The 15,676-nt window shown below is 41.4% G+C and overlaps 1 protein-coding gene across 1 annotated transcript; it reads right to left on the reverse strand.

Annotated features, from left to right (window-relative positions):
• Nucleotides 1-571: 571 nt before the first annotated feature.
• On the reverse strand, nucleotides 572-14,256 carry CLU (clusterin). The gene is given in 7 exon segments (XM_037812779.1): nucleotides 572-743; nucleotides 1,026-1,171; nucleotides 1,908-2,056; nucleotides 2,059-2,095; nucleotides 3,394-3,434; nucleotides 4,167-4,241; nucleotides 14,226-14,256. Coding segments are annotated over 7 exon segments (651 nt in total).
• Between the last annotated feature and the right edge of the window lie 1,420 nt (nucleotides 14,257-15,676).

The following is a 15,676-nucleotide window of genomic DNA, read 5'->3' on the forward strand; positions in this document are numbered from 1 at the left end:
AATAGCGAGTAAGACAGAGAAGACTGTATAGACCAACAGTGGACAATTCTACATCAAGAAGGTGCTGCAGGTATTCCAAGTCCATATAACTAAAAAGAAAACTCCCTCATTTTTTCTTTGGAGGACTATAGTTTCCTTAAGGGAAATATCACATATATTAATAAAACCAGTATGCCTGTGAATTGATTCTTATCCCTTCTTCACTCTAATTTTCAGTATACTCCTTCAGGAATTTCCCTCCAGTTACAATACATCTACAGTTTTATAATAGAATGGAAAAGATTCACTTTTAAGGAATTTATTTTAGTTGGCTGGCTGGGGATACATCTTTCTCCCATAAAGCAAGAAATTTTTGAATTGTGTCAATTTCATCTTTATACCCCTTTTATTCTCAACCGTTTAATAGTCCCTACACCATCCTAGCCACTGCTTTTTTTTTTCTTCCTTCTTTCCATCCCAAAATGGGAGAACAGGAGAGGTCAACAAGCACAGTAAAAACAGAATGCTCCAGAGTAGTCAGATTATAAGGCAGTTTGATTAAATTAGTTGCATGTAGGAGAAGTTCTTCCCACTAGCAGCAAATGCAAGTGATTGAGTGCAGAAGGCAGAAGGCAGAAGCAGCTGGGTGGTTACGCGGAGGGTCTAGAGGCAGGGCCTGGTCACCTGGTGACACACACAGCCATGCAGGAGCCTGGGGCTCCTTCAGGAGGAACTGAGCTTCCGCAGCCCCAAAGCACCATTTTCTGGGGAAAAAAAAAAAGAGGGTAAAGGTAGGGCTCAGTGTGCACCGAGAGGCAGCAAACAACACTCAAATTCTTACCATCCAAGGAAGCGCATCCTCCAAAGGAAAAATAAAATTCCCAATGATTTCCTGGTCTGTTCTTGGGCACTGGCTACTGAAGCAGTAATTCTTATTGGGCTGTGTATTCTGCCTTTTGTTTTGTTTTCTTTGTTTTGTTTTGTTTTGATCTCTCCCAGGAACCTATTCAATCCAAAATGACCACAGGAAAGGCCCATGTACTTACTGATTATTTGCCACCATCTCCACAAATTTAGGATTATTCCAGGAGATTTCTTTTGGGATAATCAAAGTGATGGGATCAGCATTAAAGAGCTTCACAACCACCTCAGTGTCACAAGGCTTGGAGAGAACAGAATTTGGGAGATGTACCTGGAAGGAAAAGGTAAAGCGAATAGCTTAGACATTCTGGCTGAAATGCACTTATCTTGTAACAAAGGTTGGGTTTATGATATGGAAGTTCTCTCCAGGAAAATCAGGACAGTTGGCCCCTCTGCTTTTCACTATTTCAGTATAGAAATGCCCTATCATAGACACTCGTTCCTAGGTGCAAGTCCCATCTGCAAATGACCAGCTCAGTGGGAACCTCAGAGAACAAAAAAATGGTTTCCAAGACACTGTGTATTCTTTGGGCAGCTACTGGCCAGGCTGCGGTAAAAAAGAATCAGAAAAAAAGGGGGGCTGGGGAGGGAGAGATCCCCCAGTGCTAGAGAGAAGCTTTCTATCACTGACAGAGAATGATGCACCAATCTATAAGTCATTCTACAGGGCTGAAGGCAGCAAGGCAGCTTTGTGAAAAAAGCACAGACAGGTTCAAATCCCCAGCTCAATCACCCACCCATTATTTGACTGTGAGTACACTGTTGAACTGTTCTCACTTTCTTCATCTGTAAAATGGGATCACGATATTTTACCTCACTGGTTATGAAGTTTCAGTGCAACAATGTACATAAATTTTATAGATCTTGACATATGATAAGTGCTCAATCAAAAGCATAAGATCCCCTTTTAGTGTCTTAGTCCCATTTCACCCTCAGGGGGGACTCACATCACTTCCAGACCCCACTGTGCGACCCCAGCTTCAGTTTGTGGTAGGGACAGGACTCACCGCGGAGACCTGGAGATGGCCTTGGCCTATGTTTTGGGTGAGGTTTGCCAGCTGAGACATCCAGCTAAACTTCTGGCTCAGCTGACTCGGCAGGGAGGAGATCTGCAGTATCTTCTGCTGGTAGATCCTGAGCAGTTGATTATATACAAGTTGAGTCTCTCTGCATTCAGGAGGGAACTGTTCAGCTCCTTTCACAGCTAGAGCTGAGCAGATGGAGGGCCAAACAGTCTACACAGAGATGAAAAAAAGGCAGAAATGTAAAAGGAAAGCAAATAGGGATGAAAATATGAACAGAAATCAGTTCACACAGCGAGGATCTAGAGCAAGTACCCAGTCCACAAACCATTTGTCATTGGCCCATGATAAAATAAAGGGCTTGCACCTGAATATATATCAGCACTCTGCTTCCTTCATCAAGTCATGCTCTGGAAAATAAAATATGTCAGCTGAACTAAACAGTGTGCCTAGTGGCATAATTGATTTATATTTATGTGCAACATCCTTTTCCCCTTGAGGACTGGTGACAAACAGTCTCGTGTGAAGGACCACACTTTGAGTAGCACTGACCCGAAGTTTTCTATATTCAGACCAGGAGCTACTCTTGCTGCCCTTGTCCATCTCAGGAATCATTTCTGTAAAGGGTAATATTGCTAATAGCTGCTACTGTGTGGCACCTACTATGTACAAGATATTTCATAAGGTGCTTTGCTTGCATATTTTTCTCTAATAATCAGATCTACTCTGACCTAAGTATTAATACTACTACATTTTTCTCTAATAATCAGATATACTCTGACCCAAGTATTAATACTACTGTTTTACCAACAATGAAATTGAGGCCCACAGAAGTAAACAACCTGCCTAAAGTCATAGAATTAACCTGGGTCTTTAACTCTTGAACTTGGGCTCTTCCTACTCTGCGTTTGTGTTTCTAGATCATTCTCTCAGTTCATCTTTTCAGCACATGTACATAGTTGGAGATTCTGGTCCCAAGGGCCCTGGCAGAGAAGAGTTCGCCAGGACATTCCAGAGTCCTTGCCTGCCCACCTACCCGCCCACAGCAGGTCACCAAGCTCACCAGGAAAGCAAGGCAGACAGAGTTCATCCTTTTGATCCCTGAGTGCCTGCTGCAGGTTGTAGCATTTATAAGAGCTGGACACTACTTTCTATCTCTTTAAAAACTGTTTTTCTCTCTCTAAATGATTTCAAAAAATATCCAGAGGAAGACACATCAGACCTAAAGGAGTCAGGGAAAGGAGTTCTTTGCACACTCCAGAATGGTTGACTACAGCCATTTATAACAAAATAATATAAAAATCTACCTGGAACAAGAAATAAGATTGCTAACAAGAAGCCAGGTTGAAAAAAATAAAAAGAATAGCCTTAACTCTTTTACTGAGGAATAATTTTAAAATCAGGGAAGGCATTGCCAGCTAAGACTCAGTCTAGAGCAGGGGTTCTTAGCTGGGGGCACTTTTGCCCCCACCTCCACCCCCATGCCCCCTGCCAGGAAACACTGGGCAATGTCTGAAGACGATGTTGGTTATCACAACTGCGGGAAGAGTGCTACTGGCATCTAGCGGGTAGAGGCCAGAGATGCTGCTAAACATCCTACAATGCACAGGACAGTCTTCCACAACAAGGAATTATCTGGCAAAAGTGTCAATAGAGCTGAAGTTGAGAAATTCCTCCTCTGTAAAATTAAGACAATAATTCTACCCAATTCATAGAGTTGCTCTGAAGAAATGAGTCAAAGTTTGCAAAGTTTTTAGAACAATGCCTGGCACATGGTAAGCATTTGTTAAACAAAATACATACTTTCCATCTAAACTTTCATAATCTGCAGGAATAAAATGAAGATGTCCACTATGTTTGAGACTTGGGCACAGAATAACTGGGAGAAATCAAATATGGTGGCTTTTTACAATAAAGCATAGCAGCACCTACTATGGATCATCCGTCTGCCATGAGCTGGACAACGTGGCTGGCACTTTACATACCATCTCACCAACTTCAGGATACCCTTGCATTCTAAACCTCTTATACAGATAAAGAAATAAGGTTGAGAAAGACAGAGGACTTGCCCACTTTGCCACAGCCAGAAGGCAGCAGAGCTGGAATTTGAACTCCCATCTCTCTGACTCCAAAAAAGCAGCCCCAGTGAGGAACTGGTGACCCAAAGACATAGGAGATAGTAGGGGGAGCTTCCAATCTGACTTCCTGACTCACACACTAGAAATATCTACTGGCATGTATCACACTCCTTCTTCAGCTTCAGGCATCCCAAGTAGCTGCAGCAGATTTCCTGGCAGGCTGGCTGGTTACTGTCACCTTCTGGAGACACAGAAGGAAAGAAGGAAACAAGCCATGGGATTCAGCAGTTCAAAGATCGGCTGTGCCTATTTCTCTGAACCCTTCCACGCTACGCTTTGGCCCATTGAGAGGGTTCTGTGGTCAGAGCAGTCTGAGATTTGGCTGTCTGCCGGCAGACCTGGGCCTCTGGTGGGGCCCCTGCCGAGTGACTGGCAGATGGCTCTCCCTCAGCTTCATCTCAGCATTCCTGATCTCTGCCAGGGCTTCCTACAGGAAGATACAAGGCTGCGTTGGCCACTCAGAAACCACCTGCTTTACCCTCCCACATCCAGGCAGGTTCCCAGTGTCTGACCCACACAGTGTGTTTATTTCCACCCATTTCAGCTTATTTTCTTCATTTGCCTACCTGGAATTCCCTCCCCATCCCTCAAGACCAATCTCTTCTGTAAAGGCTTTCCCATCTACGATAACCCATGGAAACGTCTTGACTTAATTGCATTTCCAGTCTTTACCCCAGGATCTACCACTTTCTATTCTCAACTTCTGCTGTTTAAATGTCATCTACTGGAGGCGGGGCAAGATGGCAGATTGGTGAGCTGTATGTTTTAGTTACTCCTCCAGGAAAGTAGGTAGAAAGCCAGGAACTGCGTGGACTGGACACCGCAGAGCAATTTGACTTTGGGCATACTTCATACAACACTCATGAACACATCAAACTGCTGAGATCAGCGAAATCTGTAAGTTTTTGCGGCCAGGGGACCCATGCCCCTCCCTGCCAGGCTCAGTCTCGTGGGAGAAGGGGCCGTCAGCGCTGGGAAGGAGAAGGGAGAACTGCAGTGGCAGCTCTTATCAGAAACTCATTCTACTGACCCAAACTCCAACCATAGATAGACTGAGACCAGACACCAGAGAATCTGAGAGCAGCCAGCCCAGCAGAGAGGAGACAGACATAGCAAAAAACAGCAAGAAAAACTCCAAAATAAAAGCGGAGGATTTTTTGGAGTTCTGGTGAACATAGAAAGGGGAAGGGCAGAGCTCAGGCCCTGAGGCTCATATGCAAATCCCAAAGAAAAACTGATCTCTCTGTCTTGTGGACCTTTCCTTAATGGCCCTAATTGCTTTGTCTCTTAGCATTTCAATAACCCATTAGATCTGTGAGGAGGGCCCCTTTTTTTTTTTTAATCTTTTTTTCTTTTTCTAAAACAATTACTCGAAGAAGCCCAATACAGAAAGCCTCAAAGACTTGCAATTTGGGCAGGTCAAGACAAGAGCAGAACTCAGAGAGCTCTGAGACAAAAGGCAATAATCCAGTGGCTGAGAAAATTCACTAAACACCACAACTTCCCAAGTACAGGGAGGTGTCCGCTCACAGCCATCATCCTGGTGGACAGGAAACACTCCTGCCCGTTGCCAGCCCCATAGCCCAGAGCTGCCTCAGACAACCCAGTGTGATGGAAGTGCTTCAAATAACACACACACACCACAAAACTGGGCGTGGACATTAGCTTTCCCTGCATCCTCAGCTGATTGTCCCAGAGTTGGGAAGGTGGAGCAGTGTGAATTAACAAAGCCCCATTCAGCCATCATTTCAGCAGACTGGGAGCCTCCCTACATAGCCCAGCAGCCCAGAACTGCCCTGGGGGTACGGCACTCACCTGTGACATAGCACAGTCATCCCTCAACAGAGGACCAGGGGGTGCATGGCCTGGAATAGGGACACACTTGCAAGTCTCAGGAGCCATATGCCAATACCAAGGACTTGTGGGTCAGTGGCAGAGACAAACTGTGGCAGGACTGAACTGAAGGATTAGACTATTGCAGCAGCTTTAAAACTCCAGGAACACCAAGGAGATTTGATTGTTAGAGCCACCCCCCCTTCCTGACCACCCAGACACATGCCCCAGATACAGGGTGGGCAACACCAACTACACATGCAAGCTTGGTACACCAATTGGACCCCACAAGACTCACTCCCCCACTCACCACAAAGGCAAAGCAGGGGAGAACTGGCTTGTGGAGAACAGGTGGCTCGTGGACACCACCTGCTGGTTAGTTACAGAAAGTGTACTCCATGAAGCTGTAGATCTGATAAATTAAAGATAAGGACTTCAATTAGTCTACAAATCCTAAAAGAACCCTATCAAGCTAAGCAAATGCCAAGAGGCCAAAAACAACAGAAAATTATAAAGCATATGGAAAAAACAGATGATATGGGTAACCCAAGCCCAAGCACCAAATCAAAAGATCAGAAGAGACACAGCACCTAGAGCAACTACTCAAAGAACTAAAGATGAACAATGAGACCATAGTACGGGATACAAAGGATATCAAGAAGACCCTAGAAGAGCATAAAGAAGACATTGCAAGACTAAATAAAAAAATAGAAGATCTTATGGAAATTAAAGAAACTGTTGACCAAATTAAAAAGATTCTGGATACTCATAGTACAAGACTAGAGGAATTTGAACAACAACTCAGAGACCTGGAAGATGACAGAATGGAAAATGAAAGCACAAAAGAAAGAATGGGGGAAAAAATTGAAAAAATCGAAACGGACCTCAGGGATATGATAGATAATATAAAACATCTGAATATAAGACTCATTGGTGTTCCAGAAGGGGAAGAAAAGGGTAAAGGTCTAGGAAGAGTATTCAAAGAAATTGTTGGGGAAAACTTCTCAAATCTTCTAAACACTATAAATACACAATTCATAAGTGCCCAGTGAACTCCAAATAGAATAAATCCAAATAAACCCACTCCGAGACATATTCTGATCATACTGTCAAACACAGAAGAGAAGGAGCAAGTTCTGAAAGCAGCAAGAGAAAAGCAATTCACCACATACAAAGGAAAAGACATAAGACTAAGTAGTGACTACTCAGCGGCCACCACGGAGGTGAGAAGGCAGTGGCACGATATATTTAAAATTCTGAGTGAGAAAAATTTCCAACCAAGAATACTTTATCCAGCAAAGTTCTCCTTTAAATTTGAGGGGGAGCTTAAATTTTTCACAGACAAGCAAATGCTGAGAGAATTTGTTAACAAGAAACCTGCCCTACTGGAGATACTAAAGGGAGTCCTACAGACAGAGAAACAAAGAAAGGAGAGAGAGACTTGGAGAAAGGTTCAGTACTAAAGAGATTCGGTATGGGTACATTAAAGGATATTAATAGAGAGAGGGGAAAAATATATATGACAAACATAAACCAAAGGATAAGATGGCCGATTCAAGAAATGCCTTCACGGTTATAACGTTGAATGTAAATGGATTAAACTCCCCAATTAAAAGATATAGATTTGCAGAATGGATTTTAAAAAATGAACCATCAATATGTTGCATACAAGAGACTCATCTTAGACACAGGGACACAAAGAAACTGAAAGTGAAAGGATGGAAAAAATATTTCATGCAAGCTACAGCCAAAAGAAAGCATGTGTAACAATATTAATCTCAGATAAAACAGACTTTAAATGCAGGGATGTTTTGAGAGACAAAGAAGGCCACTACATACTAATAAAAGGGGCAATTCAACAAGAAGAAATAACAATCATAAATGTCTATGCACCCAATCAAGGTGCCACAAAATACATGAGAGAAACACTGGCAAAACTAAAGGAAGCAATTGATGTTTCCACAATAATTGTGGGAGACTTCAACACATCACTCTCTCCTATAGATAGATCAACCAGACAGAAGACCAATAAGGAAATTGAAAACCTAAACAATCTGATAAATGAATGAGATTTAACAGACACATATAGAACATTACATCCCAAATCACCAGGATACGCATACTTCTCTAGTGCTCACGGAAATTTCTCCAGAATAGATCATATGCTGGGAAATAAAACAAGCCTCAATAAATTTAAAAAGATTGAAATTATTCAAAGCACATTCTCTGACCACAATGGAATACAATTAGAAGTCAATAACCATCAGAGACTTAGAAAATTCACAAATACCTGGAGGTTAAACAACACACTCTTAAACAATCAGTGGGTTAAAGAAGAAATAGCAAGAGAAATTGCTAAATATATAGAGACGAATGAAAATGAGAACATGACATACCAAAACCTATGGGATGCAGCAAAAGCAGTGCTGAGGGGGAAATTTATAGCACTAAACACATATACTAAAAAGGAAGAAAGAGCCAAAATCGAAGAACTAATGGATCAACTGAAGAAGCTAGAAAATGAACAGCAAATCAATCCTAAACCAAGTAGAAAAAAAGAAATAACAAAAATTAAAGCAGAAATAAATGACATGGAGAACAAAAAAACAATAGAGAGGATAAATATCACCAAAAGTTGGTTCTTTGAGAAGATCAACAAGATTGACAAGCCCCTAGCTAGACTGACAAAATCAAAAAGAGAGAAGGCCCATATAAACAAAATAATGAATGAAAAAGGTGACATAACTGCAGATCCTGAAGAAATTAAAAAAATTATAAGAGGATACTATGAACAATTGTATGGCAACAAACTGGATAATGTAGAGGAAATGGACAATTTCCTGGAAACATATGAACAACCTAGACTGACCAGAGAAGAAATAGAAGACCTCAACCAACCCATCACAAGCAAAGAGATCCAATCAGTCATCAAAAAGCTTCCCCCAAAAAAATGCCCAGGGCCAGATGGCTTCACAAGGGAATTCTACCAAACTTTCCAGAAAGAACTGACACCAATCTTACTTAAACTCTTTCAAAACATTGAAGAAAATGGAACACTACCTAACTCATTTTATGAAGCTAACATCAATCTAATACCAAAACCAGGCAAAGATGCTACAAAAATGGAAAACTACCGGCCAATCTCCCTAATGAATATAGATGCAAAAATCCTCAACAAAATACTTGCAAATCGAATCCAAAGACACATTAAAAAAATCATACACCATGACCAAGTGGGGTTCATTCCAGGCATGCAAGGATGGTTCAGCATAAGAAAATCCATCAATGTATTACAACACATTAACAATCTGAAAGGGAAAAATCAAATGATCATCTCAATAGATGCTGAAAAAGCATTTGAGAAAATCCAACATCCCTTTTTGATAAAAACACTTCAAAAGGTAGGAATTGAAGGAAACTTCCTCAATATGATAAAGAGCATATATGAAAAACCCACAGCCAGCTTAGTACTCAATGGTGGGAGACTCAAAGCCTTCCCTATAAGATCAGGAACAAGACAAGGATGCCCGCTATCACCACTGTTATTCAACATTGTGCTGGAAGTGCTAGCCAGGGCAATCCGGCAAGACAAAGAAATAAAAGGCATCCAAATTGGAAAGGAAGAAGTAAAACTGTCATTGTTTTCAGATGATATGATCTTATACCTGGAAAACCCTGAGAAATCGACGATACAGCTACTAGAGCTAATAAACAAATTTAGCAAAGTAGCGGGATATAAGATTAATGCACATAAGTCAGTAATGTTTCTATATGCTAGAAATGAACAAACTGAAGAGACACTCATGAAAAAGATACCATTTTCAATAGCAGCTAAAAAAATCAAGTACTTAGGAATAAACTTAACCAAAGATGTAAAAGACCTATACAAAGAAAACTACATAACTCTATTAAAAGAAACAGAAGGGGACCTTAAAAGATGGAAAAATATTCCAAGTTCATGGATAGGAAGGCTAACTGTCATTAAGATGTCAGTTCTACCCAAACTCATGTACAGTTTCAATGCAATCCCAATCAAAATTCCAACAACCTACTTTGCAGACTTGGAAAAGCTAGCTATCAAATTTATTTGGAAAGGGAAGATGCCTCGAATTGCTAAAGACACCCTAAAAAAGAAAAACGAAGTGGGAGGACTTACACTCCCTGACTTTGAAGCTTATTATAAAGCCACAGTTGTCAAAACAGCATGGTACTGGCACAAAGATAGACATATAGATCAATGGAATCGAATTGAGAATTTGGAGATAGACCCCCAGATCTATGGCTGACTGATCTTTAATAAGGCCCCCAAAGTCACTGAACTGGGTCATAATGGTCTTTTCAACAAATGGGGCTGGGAGAGTTGGATATCCATATCCAAAAGAATGAAAGAGGACCCCTACTTCACACCCTACACAAAAATTAACTCAAAATGGACCAAATATATTTCTCAATATAAAAGAAAGTACCATAAAACTCCTAGAAGATAATGTAGGAAAACATCTTCAAGACCTTGTATTAGGCGGCCACTTCCTAGACTTTACACCCAAAGCACAAGCAACAAAAGAGAAAATAGATAAATGGGAACTCCTCAAGCTTAGAAGTTTCTGCACCTCAAAGGAATTTCTCAAAAAGGTAAAGAGGCAGCCAACTCAATGGGAAAAAATTTTTGGAAACCATGTATCTGACAAAAGACTGATATCTTGCATATATAAAGAAATCCTACAACTCGATGATAATAGTACAGACAGCCCAATTATAAAATGGGCAAAAGACATGAAAAGACAGTTCTCTGAAGAGGAAATACAAATGGCCAAGAAACACATGAAAAAATGTTCAGCTTCACTAGCTATTAGAGAGATGCAAATTAAGACTACAATGAGATACCATCTCACACCGATTAGAATGGCTGCCATTAAACAAACAGGAAACTACAAATGCTGGAGGGGATGTGGAGAAATTGGAACTCTTATTCATTGTTGGTGGCACTGTGTAATGGTTCAGCCACTCTGGAAGTCAGTCTGGCAGTTCCTTAGAAAACTAGATATAGAGTTACCATTCGATCCAGCGATTGCACTTCTCAGTATATACCCGGAAGTTCGGAAAGCAGTGACATCTGCACGCCAGTGTTCATAGCAGCATTATTCACAATTACCAAGAGATGGAAACAACCCAAATGTCCTTCAACAGATGAGTGGATAAATAAAATGTGGTATATATACATGATGGAATACTACACGGCAGTAAGAAGGAACGATCTCGTGAAACATATGACAACATGGATGAACCTTGAAGACATAATGCTGAGCGAAATAAGCCAGGCACAAAAAGAGAAATATTATATGCTACCACTAATGTCAACTTTGAAAAATGTAAAACAAATGGTTTATAATGTAGAATGTAGGGGAACTAGCAATAGAGAGCAATTAAGGAAGGGGGAACAATAATCCAAGAAGAACAGATAAGCTATTTAATGTTCTGGGAATGCCCAGGAATGACTACGGTCTGTTAATTTCTGATGGGTATAGTAGGAACAAGTTCACAGAAATGTTCCTATATTAGGTAACTTTCTTGGAGTAGAGTAGGAACATGTTGGAAGTAAAGCAGTTATCTTAGGTTAGTTGTCTTTTTCTTACTCCCTTGTTATGGTCTCTGAAATGTTCTTTTAGTGTATGTTTTTTTTTAATTATTTTTTTATTTTTCATACAGTTGATTTAAAAAAAAAAAACAAGGAAAAAAATATGTAGTGCCCCCTTGAGGAGAATGCAGGGGTATTGGCCTACTCCACCTCAATGGTTGCTAACAAGACCACAGACATGGGGGACTGGTGGTTTGATGGGCTGAGCCCTCTATCATGGGATTCGCCCTTGGGAAGACTGTTGCTACAAAGGAGAGGCTGGGCCTCCCTATAATTGTGCCTAAGAGCCTCCTCCCGAATGCCTCTTTGTTGCTCAGATGTGGCCCTCTCTCTCTAGCTAAGCCAACTTGAAAGATGAGAACACTGCCCTCCCCCCTACGTGGGATCAGACACCCAGGGGAGTGAATCTCCCTGGCAATGTGGAATATGACTCCCGGGGAGGAATGTAGACCCGGCATCGTGGGATGGACAACATTTTCTTGACCAAAAGGGGGATGTGAAGGGAAATGAAATAAGCTTCAGTGGCAGGGAGATTCCAAAAGGAGCCAAGAGGTCACTCTGGTGGGCACTCTTATGCACAATTTAGACAACTTAGATTCTAAAGAATTGGGGTACCTGGTGGTAGATACCTGAAACTATCAAACTACAACCCAGAACCCATGAATCTCAAAGACAATTGTATAAAAATGTAGTTTATGAGGGGTGACAATGGGATTGGGAAAGCCATAAGGACCACACTCCCCTTTGTCTAGTTTATGGCTGGATGAGTAGAAAAATAGGGGAAGGAAACAAACAAACAAACAAACAGACAAAGGTACCCAGTGTTCTTTTTTGCTTCGGTTGCTCTTTTTCACTTTGATTGTTGTTCTTGTTATTTTTGTGTGTGTGCTAATGAAGGTGTCAGGGATTGATTTGGGTGATGAATGTACAGCTATGTAATGGTACTGTGAACAATCGAATGTACGATTTGTTTTGTATGACTGCGTGGTGTATGAATATATCTCAGTAAAATGAAGATTTAAAAAAATAAAAATAAAAATAAAATAAATGTCATCTACTAAAGCAGGCTGGAGGCTCCCTGAATCTTACTGTTCTAGTGTACAACCCAGGGTCCTGGCCTGCCACAGGGATAGGAAAGCTTCCAAAATGAAAGTCCGTACTATCAAAACTCTCTAATGTGGCCATATCATTTGACCCAATAATTCTATTAAGACTCGATCCCAAGGAATTCCTGAAATAAAGAAAAAATTCTTATGCTAAAGATATTTGTTACAGTGTTAGTCCATAGCCAAAAAATACTGGAATTAACCCAGATGCTCAAAAGTAGGGGACAAAGTAAGCAAATTAAAGTATATACAAAGGATAGATAACTACATCAATAAAAGGGATTTTTATAAGTTTTAAATATTATATTCAGCATTTTCATGTTAAAAATTCATAATTTTGAATATAGGCAGGTCAAAAAGATATACAGAAAAAATGTACTAAGAAATACATCAAATTTTAACAGTGAATTGTCCTTAGGTGAAAAAATTATGGAGAAACTTTTTCCACTTTTACTTTTCTTTATTAAAATCTCTATAGTGAAGAAACTATCCTCACCACAAAGCAAAGCTACACTGTGAAGATCTGATGCAGGAGAAATTAGAGTTATGCAGCATCTTCATGCTGCTCTCTCTGTCCCCTGCCCCATGCTGGGGAAGGACCATGCAACTCCCACTAAGCAAGACACAAGCATCCACTGTGCTGCTCACCTCATTTCTTTCTGGTTCTCATATTCCTCAACTAAGATATAATGGAGTCTTTTCCAAACTAGAAGTGGTTTAGAATAAAACTATGATCATTGAATATCAAAAACCCATAAGAACCCCCCAAATTTGAGAACAAGACTTGAGCTGTTTGAGGATTCTCAAAGAATGATGAGAATTAATATCGATGCTCAAGAAAGGGCTTTAGGTTTCAAAGGAAGTTAGTGCGGCATCAAGGCTAGCACTTTCCTAAGCAGCTTCAATGGAATTGGGCTAAAAGCCATCAGGATTAAAAAAAGAAAGAAAAAACTGGATTCCCTGGCCAATTAGATTGGAAAACACTGGGTTAAATGAAGTTATACAGGTTGGTTGGTTTGTTTTAGCTGCAGGAATTCTGAGAACCTTTTAAAATGCTATTATTATGCATTATAGATCATCCATGTGGCAGGTGGCCTCATCCAAGCTCTCCTGATTATCCCCATCCTCGTATCTCCCCCATTAGGGGTAGGGCGGGGTCGAAGTGAGTATTTAGGATATCCATAAGGAGTTTATTGGTTTTTAAAATAAGTTGTTTATTGAATTGTGGTATTTTTGTTGAATTGTTAAGCACAAGCTACACCTGCTATTTTCACTATTGGACTTAAGGTGTCTCTTTATGAAGTTGTCTAGAACTCTAGAAAGACATGGGGCAACTCTAGAAAGTTAAGGCATGTTCCTGCCTAAAATCCAACAGTATCCTCCCTACTAGATCAACTTCCAGAAGCAGGGCTCCATCGCTCTCCTCTGCCACCACCCTATCCAGAGTTGGAACTGGTACCTGTTGTGGTTGAAAAAACACTGTTGGAGTGAATCTGGGCATCAGGACTTGGGCCAGGCTTGTAACAAAATGAGAATCAGGATCTCATGCCCCAAAGCTTTCAGATGCTAATAAACCTTCCCTATTACTTACCTACAGCCCTAGGAGGACTGGGGGTCACCATGGCTACCCAACAAAGCACCCCATAGATTATTTCCCTCTCCCTCAACAGCGATGGTCAAGCCTGTCTTACCTCTTTCTTCTTCTCAGTTCCCTCTAAGTTGCTGAGCAGTGACTTGCACTCTTCCCCTGTTTGGTCCATTAGAGTCCCTGCTGCACCCTGTCAAAGACATTTTTAATTTTTCCAGCAATGTTCCTACTCCCCCGGGTGGACATTTCTGCAGGAAAAGGGCAGGGATGGAGAATAAAGCAAGAGGAATAGATGTTGAGGATGTAACCCTGGCACCAGCTGGAATGGTCAGAAAGTCCTGTTCGGTACAGGGGCTGTCAAGGATGGAACCCCTCGCAGGCAGCCTGTGGGCCCCAGCCTTGCTCTTATACCGATTCCCATCACTGGGTTCATCGTGTTTCCTATACTGGGTAGCCAAGGGCTCGAGAGTCAACTACCAGGCTGCTCAGAAATGCAAGCAATGGGAGCCAACACATCCCCGGCAGAATGATAGGCACCAAACCCAAACATTGCCCCACAGCTCTGGAGGGAAAAAAAAGGGAAGAGTAAGCTTTTAAGTATCAAAATATAAAATATTTTTATTTTGGATACAAATCTTTCTAGAATTCAGTTTAACCAAACATTTGTTCTTCTTTGTTCCAATGCACAGAACTAGGTGATGGAAATTCAAAGATAAATTAACAGTACCTTTTCTCAAGCCAATTGTTATCAAGACATAGCACCATGCAATGTGCTGAGAGACGGGTAATCGAAGTATCAAAGGAATAAACAGCTAATGCTGATCTAGAGCTTATTCTGTGACAAGCCCTTAGCTAAACACACCAAATGTATTTCATTAAGTTCAGCAGCTCATCATCCCCTTTTTGCAAATGAGGAAAACAAAGCACAGGGTCATGCAGCCAGGATGTAGCAGAGCCTGGAATTCACAGCCAGAGCTCACCTCAAATTGTGGGGATTTAACCACAAGCCCAGAAGAACTGTTAGCGATTAGCAAGAGGCGGAGGTGGAGGGAGGACAGGTTTCTCCAAACTGGGCTCTGAAGGATGACAACTCCTCATTTTTAACCCTATATCCCCTTCCCTGGGCTCATGGAGCAGAGCATATGAAGCACAATCATCTGAATGGGAGAGTGGAGGATACTTGCAGCTAGTGCTATGGAAACTGCAACAGGGGAGGCAATAGAGGCTCAAATGGTCCAGGAAGAGTGTTGAGGAGGAGGCGAGTGGGAGCAGAGCTTCAAAGATAAATGAGGAGACAGCCAGGTGCAGCTGCCAGCAAGGGCTTGGCCTGGCCGGGGCCATCCAGAAGCCAACCTGGTCCCAGTCAGCATAAGGCAAGGGGCTGGGAGAAGAGGTTCAGAGAGGGGCCCAGGCAGAGAACTCAGATTCCGCGCCTACGATAAAAATGGTCTTTA

This window comes from Choloepus didactylus, chromosome 20, assembly GCF_015220235.1.
Source record: "Choloepus didactylus isolate mChoDid1 chromosome 20, mChoDid1.pri, whole genome shotgun sequence".
In the NCBI taxonomy this organism is placed as follows: domain Eukaryota; kingdom Metazoa; phylum Chordata; class Mammalia; order Pilosa; family Megalonychidae; genus Choloepus; species Choloepus didactylus.